Source organism: Nanorana parkeri, unplaced genomic scaffold (assembly GCF_000935625.1).
Source record: "Nanorana parkeri isolate BGI_ZX_2015 unplaced genomic scaffold, ASM93562v1 scaffold9, whole genome shotgun sequence".
In the NCBI taxonomy this organism is placed as follows: Eukaryota; Metazoa; Chordata; class Amphibia; order Anura; family Dicroglossidae; genus Nanorana; species Nanorana parkeri.
The window spans coordinates 3,637,260-3,647,256 of NW_017306277.1; the positions used below are offsets into that span (position 1 = coordinate 3,637,260).

General features: G+C 42.2%; 1 protein-coding gene across 1 annotated transcript in view; it reads right to left on the reverse strand.

Annotated features, from left to right (window-relative positions):
* Window positions 1-9,997, reverse strand: part of MAGI1 (membrane associated guanylate kinase, WW and PDZ domain containing 1) — a 432,678-nt gene that overhangs the window by 119,930 nt on the left and 302,751 nt on the right. Inside the window, 1 exon segment of the mRNA XM_018554478.1 lies at window positions 2,257-2,466. Coding sequence (XP_018409980.1) covers window positions 2,257-2,466 — 210 coding nt within the window.

Consider the following 9,997-nt stretch of genomic DNA (forward strand, 5'->3'; position numbering starts at 1 on the left):
TTTGCTTCAGTTGTACTTTAAACTGGGGTTTGATCAGTGCAACATTGTAGAAAAACATCTAAATCAGGGGTGCCCATTAGGTAGATAGTGGTCTACAAGTAGCTCACAGAGCTGATGCTGGTAGATCACGATTGTAAGTCAGCTCACTATCCTGAGAACCCTCCTGTGGTCTGTTTAGCCCCTCCCCATCTGCTGCGTCTGACACATGAAGGCAGAGGCCGACAGCACGGGAGCAGCGACTTTAGGATGGAGGGCTGAGCACGAAAGAGGAGAAGAACGAGGTCTAGCTTGCCGGTGTTCTGTAAAATTGCAGAGCAGCGACTTTAGAGAGAGCAAGGAGAGGCAGCCAGGAGGATGAGCAAGGAGAGACAGCCAGGAGAGAGAGCAAGGAGAGACAGCCAGGAGAGAGAGCAAGGAGAGACAGCCAGGAGAGACAGCCAGGAGAGAGAGCAAGGAGAGAGAGCAAGGAGAGACAGCCAGGAGAGAGAGCAAGGAGAGACAGCCAGGAGAGAGAGCAAGGAGAGACAGCCAGGAGAGAGAGCAAGGAGAGACAGCCAGGAGAGCGATAGAGAAGGAGCGCAAGGGAGGTTTTTTTTTTGTTGGTAGATCTCATGTAGCTCGTCATTTGAAAAGTAGATCTTAACAGAAAAATTGTGGGCACCCCTGATCTAAATAATTTAATGTTGAGGCTGCACTGCAATGCAAGATTTCACCAGTAGATGTCATTGCAACTGAGATTTGGCATTGCCATACACTGTCCCCAATAAACCTGGGGCCTGGGTGAAATTGTGGGGGGTCAATAAGACTACCCACAGACATGAGAAGACATTGCCCATTGTAACCATCAAGAAAATGATTGGGAAATGACTGTATAGACCTCTACAGGCTCAGTTAGAGGACTGGGGAGAATGCTCGATGAGTTCAACAAGATTTCCAGCATTCCTGAAAATCACTTTTAAGCAAATCCAGAACTTCTACAAAGTGGCTGTATTAACATCTACATGCTATTTGACCTGCAAACCCTATCTTTCAGAGTGGTCTCAAGATGGGTCTACCTCCCTCTATTTTCAACTACCTGACATACACAGACCCTGAGAGAAAACAATCAAGACAACAGACATACATATTAAGAACAGGCTGAAAAATATCAAAATTAAATCATAAAGCTCCACAATATTGATATTTTAATAATAGGTGGCGCCTGGTGAGCTGAGACAGCCCATGAAGGGGCACAGACTAAAAACTGGACCTGAACCTTTTTTTTAAGTGTAGCATAACACAATGTACTGCATGTACGTTGTGATGCGCTGCAGTGTGGATGCATTGCCGCCTACTGTAATTTTGCATTGGGGTGCCATTCTAAATAAATGGCACTGCAACTTATCTCTAAGTGCTGTGCATTACCCCATGTTGAGGTACACGCAACAGAAGTCACATTTTGCTGTGCATTACAGCAACGCAATCATTAGATTCCCCCATCCATGCTAAACAGCGTTGTAGAGGAATGCCCCACTGATGGCTATTTTATTCAGCAGTCACTGCTCTTATGGCTGCTGAATACCCAAACAGTGCCTGCGTTTTATCTGCAATGTTCGACTGATGATTTTCCACCCAGCTCCTTAAACAAAAGTTGACTGGTGCTAACCGGATCAGTCACAACATGCATTTCAACTGATTCAGCAGGTGGGTGGCACCTTTAGGCAGGGATTTCGCTACAATGAGGCAGCCATAGGTGGTTTCATCTCATTGGGGAGTGGCCGGATGCAATGCACAGCTGGTCCAGATTTTGTTAAATACCCCTCTCTCTGTGTGGTGCTGCCCAGCTCACTGACATGGAGCTGAGCGGGGATGCTCTATCTTGCGTCCCATCTAGCTCCAGCCAACCAGTGACATCCGTGAGCTGGGCGGGACGCCAGGCAGAGCCACTGACAATGTGGTCATGCGTCCACCATTGTCCTCTTCAAACATATCAGTCGTGCCACGCCTCCCTCATTCCCACCTCCACCACTGACCATTCCCTGACAGCACCATCTCCCCACCCTTCCCACGGAACATCAATGCCTCAGGTGGCGATTTACCTAGAGACAGCCCTGCCTTTAGAAATTGTCATGTGGTTTAACTCTCCAATATCTCAAAACGAAAACATGAGTTTTAGGTGGTTTGACCCTTTAAGCATAGTTTGCATCGTTCAATTGCATGTCGCAAAATCATAAATCATCTTTTCCTAAAAAAAATTAAATAAAAACAACAATGTACCTGTAAAACTATTGTTCATCTCAGGAGCCTCATCGTCATAATCATCGTTCTCCGTATGCACTATGCCAGCATTTTGCATATCATTGTAAGACTTTGTCCGTTTGGGGGTCGACTGCTTAGAGCCGGAGAGAGGATTTTGCAATGCATTACCGGAAGTCACTTTCCCATTGATGGGCTGGATTGGAGGCTTCGGTGTCCCATAATAATTACCTAGCCAACGAGAAACACATAGGCACGTTCAACAACAAAAAAATCCTAATGTTTCTTTCTCTCCCCCCACCCCTTTAACATTGGTGGATCTTTTCTTCCCGCCACTTTCGCAGTAAAGAAGAAAAATCTATTAAGTTTCTAAACATGCACCAAGCAGAAAATAAAATAGAGTTTCTTTGTTTCCTCTGGGTTCCTCAAGAATGCGCGTATTGGGAGCATTGAGGAGTGCATTGTTGAAGTTCATTCATTACACAGATTTAAGACAAAAGGCAGCTAGGCTGAATAGCAAAACTTCATCTCGCTGCATTTGAATTTCAATTAGCCGGGTTTCGTCCAAGGGTGCTTTTGTACAATGTGATGTCAGGTTTAGCGTATACCCAGCAGAAAATATAAAATTCATTACCCCTTTCACCCTGAGAACCAAAAGAAAGGAAGGACTGACCCACATAATCCAGCTGGACTCAAGTTGGTTTGCACCAAATTTTTTTTTTTCTTCTACAAACTAAAAAAAAAAAGCCTTGTAAACCCAGGATTAATTACTGAGAAAAAAAAAGAGGCAAAACAAAAAAAAAGAGGAACAGATGTTCCTTAAAAAAAATATCTATGGAACCACTTGAAGTTTTTGTGAACAATTGTATTGAAATATTATCATCCCAGAAATAAGCATTAGGATCCGGGTTTGTGCAGAAATAAGTTAAATTTTTAGGTTTCTATAAACATCAGATATAAAGCAAAGTCTACGCTCCAATTTTAACGTAACTGTTTTGCTGCCAAGGTGATTTTTGCACAAGTTATAATCCACATTTTAGGCCTAAAAATTACTTAAAACTCTTCAAAACATATTGAGGGGAATTTATCCAAACTGGAGCAGACAAAATCTGGAGCAGCTGTGCATGGCAACCAATCAGCATCCACCTTTCATTTTCAAAGCTTAACTGAACAAACTGAAGAGAGAAGCGGATTGGTTGCCCTGGGCAACTGCTCCAGATTTTGTCTGTTCCAGTTTTGATAAATCCCCCCCTATATATATTCTGAACGCAAAGACCTTGTAGAATGAATTGGCGGCAGTTGCAAATTGTTACGTCACATGATATTAACGCAACCCTTTATCAAACCTAAAATCTTAGTAAAAAATACATTTAATGCACAGTTAATTTTATTGCCCCAAAACACAATATGTTACCCATCTTTTGTAAAATATAAAAGATTAGGTTATGACAAGTAAATGGATACCCAACATGCCAAGGTTAAAAATTGCGTACCTCCGTGAAACGGCGACAAAATATGGTACCCCAAATTGTCCATGATGAGTTTAAAGGTCATCAGTCTAGAGTTATCCATGAATATTGGCCCTGGAATTCTTGCTCTCACTCTGGCACACGCAGCAATACCCAACAGGTATACCACAACTGTCGATTTTGTATGCAGGTGCACCCAACGCATGTTTATGTTAATATCAAAGCAGGGATGGGGACTCCAAATTTATTTTTTGTATTTTAACATTTATTTTAACTTTAAATGTTTTTTGTCACCTTTCTACTTCAAAGAAGCTATTTGAGTGCAGATTGCACTCAAATAGCTTCTTACCCAGCTCCAGCAGCTGGGGACTGACAGTTGAGGAACCTGAAGGGATGCAATCATCGTCACTTCCAGCTCCAGTCAGCAGGGAGGATATTGGCAAATGCATGTTTGCTGGTCTCCTTCCCCGCCAACATATGTGATGCCAGTTCCAGGCCCACAGGAGGGGCAGTGGCGGGGGTGGCACACTACATCGGCCCGTGGTAGCGATCTGGCGACAGATCAGCCATCAGGATCACTTCCAGTACAAAGCTAACAGTCGGCTTTACACATGTAAACAGAGTCCCGGGCCTGCTGCAATCAACATATGCTAGTGTGTATTTCCATGTTGCAGCCAATGTGAGTCAACACTTATTTTATGTTTGTTACATGTTCCCATTCACAAAGCTTATAAAAATAAAAAATTGCGGTTTACACTTTAAGGGCTTTTTACTTGCGTACAAATCCTACCTTGTTCCCCCCTATGTAATGTTATGGAGGGGGCTGTGGGAAGTTATGTTTACGCTAATTAACCCTGTCTATACTGCTGGCAGATTTCATTATCAGTTAACTAGATTTGAACACTGTCTGTCCTAACAAAGGGTTAAAGACTTAGAAGCATTGTATGTCAATGGGAAGAAGCTCAGTCTGTCCCTCTACATTCACTTTCAAACTGCTCAGAGTAACCTAGAATCTGCACAAAGGCCTTCACCGAAGAGACATCTTAGGCTCCATTCACACATGAGCGGTTTTCCACGTGTGTTCACGCAAACAGAAAAGCGCTAAACATAAAAACCAATGCACTGCAATGTGCATTGTCCAGACTATTGCGGCGGCCGTGCGGTGCGAAACTGCGTGTCCCGCAAAATAGTCCAAGCATGATCTTATGGGTAGATTCCACGCGTTCCAGCAATAGCAATAGCCGCAAGCGCACTAAATCCACACGCATGTTACCATTTGCGCTGTTTTGTTCCACAGGGTTTTCCACATGGAAACCGCTACTGCTATGTGTGAATTGAGCCTAAAATTTAAGAAATATAGTTCTTAAAATTATTTTTCGATATTCTGCGTGAATGGGAACACAAACATAATGTAGGGTTTTTTGGAAATTTGAGTGCAAAAGTGGAGGAAGGTGTGCTTCCTGTGTTACCTCAGAGAGTCCAATCAACCTTCACATTTCTTAATTCGGACTACAGAGCAATTGTTCTTTATAATGTGGAGATAAGGAGAGGGGGGAATTCAGTATTTTAGCAAGACAACTGAACAGGGCTGACACCATTTCTTGCAGGGTCTTTAAGTCACTGGAGGACATATACTAACCTCCTCCCATGACGAAAGCTCAGTATATAGCGGGATATTGCCCCCTATATACCGAGAGCGCCGCAGCCAGGACGGAACCCAACAATACTGTTGAGATCTACCCAGCTGGCTGATTGAAAGCGGGGTCTGCCTATCTTGAGGCAGAGCCAGCTGTGCCTGCCCCCTCCTCCATCCGTTCCTCCAGTCAGCGCTGGAGGATCAGAGATGCGGGGACGGGACCCTGCGGAGAGTGGTGACTGACAGTCAGCGCTCCCTGCAAGGACATGATCGGGGAGTGAGAGAGCGACGGTATGGCCTTCAAAAATATTTTCTAAGGGCCTACAACGATTCATAGCTGGCCATACCTCTTCTAATAGATTCTGAGCTTGTATTTTTTACTTTGTGAGTCTCCAAATCATGGCATTGTCTTTTCCATATGCAAACTGGTCCTAGTTCACACAAGCATATGGGTGGACTGCGTGACCAAATCTAAGAGATGCAAATGTTTCACGCTTAAGTGTATGTATACCCAGACATTTGTACCCCTAAGATGACATTTCCTCACCTCTCACTTGTAGGTAATAAGTCTACAAGTTTGAAATTCCCCTCACTTTCTGTCCCAGTTACAGTGCTAACCAGGAAAAACAGAGAAGATGAATCTTCCAAGCAGGGAAATAGACAGGAATAACAACTGGAAAAAGTTCTAACCACTTGCCACTCTATCTTCAACTTGAAATATTTTTGAGCAGACACTCACCACAACAAAAACAGTCCTATTTTAAAGCTAAATTGCAGGAACCCTTGCAGTATTCCCCCAAAACACTGAAATGGTAAACTGTTCACTAAGTCTAGGGGTAGAGGAACAAGCTGTAATACTTACCTTATTCCGCTTTCTGGCAGGCTTCTGACACTCCGGGTTTTGGACAGGCCTTCACCTTCCTCACATACGATGCAGGGTGGCTGGTCCTGCATTGTACAAAATGACACCTGAGTGCAACTGCTGGCTCAAGTGCCGAAGCAAAAAGAGGCTTCACGCATCATGGTGGAAGCCTACCGGAACAATGAATAAGGTAAGTATTACAACTTATACCTCCACAACTAGACTTAACGAGCATTTAGCCTTTACAGTGTGGGGGGGGTGGCCCCACTGCAAACATATTTTTTATGATAATCCCGGAGTTCAACTTTAACCTGATACACTAATAGTCATTGACACACAAGTTAACCCATCAGTTCATCACCTAATAGATGCAAAAGTGGAGAACATTTTTCATGCCAAAGTGCAAAAAATAGTGAAACGTTTTATGAAAAAGATGCATCCTTGCCACATTCCCAAACATACTGCTCGAATGTCTTACAAAAAACGACATAATCAATAATTTATGTTCCAAATGGGTAATGCCACCCATATATGCTTTACATCTGACTGCTCTGAAAAGTGCATTGAAAAGTTAGACCATGTTCAGAGCACAGTGCTGTTCACATCTCACTTTGGTTCAGCTCTGAGGTGATGGATGCCAAAACACCATCCTGCTTTTAAAAACGTGGTTTGGAGGTGTTGGATATACATCCTGAATTAAAAATCTCATAATGATAGCGAAGTCAATGGAGGAGAGTGTAATCTCTCTTTCTAGGCAGCTCCAATACATGAAACGGCCACAGGAAGGAGAGAGCGCTTCAGATGGGATTCAAAGAACAATAGAGCAGTAGGGCACCATATCATTTAATATGTTCCAAAAAGTATAGGTTTATTTCCTTGTAAGGTTCTAAACCAATGTGTTTCAGCCATTTATAAGACTCCTTTATCAGCTCTTTTAACAAATGCTCCCTTCATCTGGGCTTGTAAATAAAATAAAGAATTGGGTTTCACCAATGGCTCCAACAACCAGCTGCTAAAACCAGATTCTGAACTAAACCAGGAACTAAACCCTCCTATCCATTACAGAAGAGGAAGGCTCCATCTTAGCCTCTATTTAGATCTGCAGTTGCCATGCTGCTGCATATGTGATCAGATATGACACCAGTCATTTGAGGACTTGAAAGAACTAACTTGAGCAAACTGCATCTGTACTTGTACCTGTGAGTACTTGGACAAGTATCTGTACTTGTAAAAATGGTATCGGTGCATCACCTATATATATATATATATTTATATATAAAAAAAAATAATGCATTAAAACAGGGATGCCCAAATCCCAGGAGCTCCGTATGCTCCTTCTAACTTTTGAATTTTTCTCTACTCTAGTCGTGGAGCTAGAAAAGAATCGGTACATGTACTTGTACCGAGTACGGTACTTGGTATCTGAACATCCCTAGTTTCCAATTTCCAGCAACAAAAAGATCGAGCCTGGCATGGAAATCAATAAAAACTCCAATGCCATGCAAAAAAAAAACTTTTAAAACAATTTCAACCCCCGGTTCTCATTGTCTGGTTGCTTAAAACCAGAAAACGTTTGTAGTCAAAGCAAAATGAAACCAACAATATTGGCACGTATGTAGCCAGCATTACATAACATAGCGGAAACTCTCAACCATTGTTGGAAGCTGATACAGCCAGTGGTGCTAATTCCGGGGCAGGTATGTCAACATGCAAGGTGCCACGGAGGTGTGGTCTGACCCAGAACAAGTATCATACACTTCAGTAAGAAGGGCAATGGAAAGATTATAGAACTACAGGATGCACATCAAACATAACCAAGTTCAGGAATTAGCACTTTTCCATACATATTTGTCAACATTATTAGCGGATCTTAAAAAAAATAGTCTTTTGTTCTAGAATGATCAGGCCTTTAAGACATGTCTATAAATAAGGTTCAGTGTCTTTACCTTTGGCTGACGAGCTATTAAAACATGTTCTACAGACATTAGTGAATTTAATTAATAGCATTTCTAGGGGGGAAAAATAATATTGGGTTTAATGGCCTTTTAATATTTTTTGACAAGTAATAAAAACACTGCCGGTTTGATGAGTCTGGTTTACCTGACCTTTATACTACATATAATTTTTAACTGTACAAAACTTGTGCAAAGAAATGACATCACAGTATGGTAACCATAGCAACAAGGGCCAACATACGTGACAGAAAAATCCACCTCTTCGCTTCCAGCGCTCTTATGATCAGTGTTTGCATGGTGGTGTGCTTTAGGAACTTCACCCATTATAGTTGATGACAATAAATTCTATCCATGTTTCCCTTAATAACATAATTCCTTTCATTTTCAATCCTAGATTGGACAAAATAATTCACGAATTTGTTTAGTTGCTGTTCAACACAAATATCATGATAAATGATGGCAGTGGCTTGTGCAGACCATTAGCAGTAACTGGCATGTCAACAGGAAGACACAAAGCTGATGCCCCATGGGTCACTTGTTTTTAAAATTGAGTTTCAGTAGAGAGAGACTGGGACATCCCAATCTTTAGCCCAAGGAAGGGTCATAATCCTAACTATCCTGTAGGAACATGAAGTTGGTGAATTATCATAACTACTGTTTTTCAGAACATAATTTTCCTTTGCTAAACTAAAGCTTAAGTGCAAAATCTATTTCAATGGCTGGATATCACCCCTCCCCCAAGAGGAATAATCCAGTCTTACAAAGACCCTGTGTGTGTTCTGTGTGTCCCATTTGTGGGCTAATCTTTTTCTCACCTCTCCACCTCCTCTTAAACTGGTTGTAAAGTCAGGGTTGGATTTTCTCAGACTGGTTTCCACAGATGGGGCTGGTACCAGGGAAATCTACACAGGGCAAAAGCATGTCCACTCATCCAGTGTGATCCTTCACACCTGTACATTAAAAAGAAGTATGCGTTCATTAGAAATTCTATTCCATAGATATGAACTGAAGCGGATCATGCCAAGATCTTAAAGTGACATTAAACCCTCAGATTTTTTAACATAAAACAATACTGTAATGTGTGCCTTACTGTAATCCATGGTTGTTTCCCTTCTCTTTGCTGCTCTTCCTTTTAAATCCGTAGCTCTTCTCATGCTCTGCAGAACTTCTGTTTTGCAGCAGACTGCCTTGTCTCTGGAATGGCTACATGGTGTCTGTGTATACATTTGTATTGGCTTGTAACCTGAGCCAGCACTACAGGAAGAGGCCCTGAGCTGAAAAGGGATGTTCTCCCCAAGCATGAGAAGACATGAGGATTTAAAAGGAAGAGCAGCAAAGAGAAGGGAAACAACCATGGATTACAGTAAGGCACACATTCCAGTATTGGTTTATGTTAAAAAATCTGAGGGTTTAACGTCACTTTAAGTAACTGCACATATATTGGGCTAAGCCTTGAATAATGTCCGTCCTAGGAGTATGTGCCATTGTAAAGATAGGGACAGCCATTATTTTCTATGATTGGACCCAGCACAACCTTGCATATGCTGCAAGCACCAGCACAATAAACCTTGGTAGGTGGACAGTAAGAAGTTCATGTGGCCCCAATCTGAGAACTGTGCTTCTACTCAGGGTGGGGGAGGAGGAGGGATTATAGGATTTGTTATGTGAATGCACCATGGATTATATCTCTAAAAGGAGGCTCGTTTTAGACCTTTCATATTGATAATTGCAAACGGATGGACCCTTTCTAACTTTTCTAATCTTTATCTGTTTAGATATCACAGATGGAAGATGCAACAGCAAGAAGGCGGTCTTGGTGTATATATTTGTCTCCTTAGCG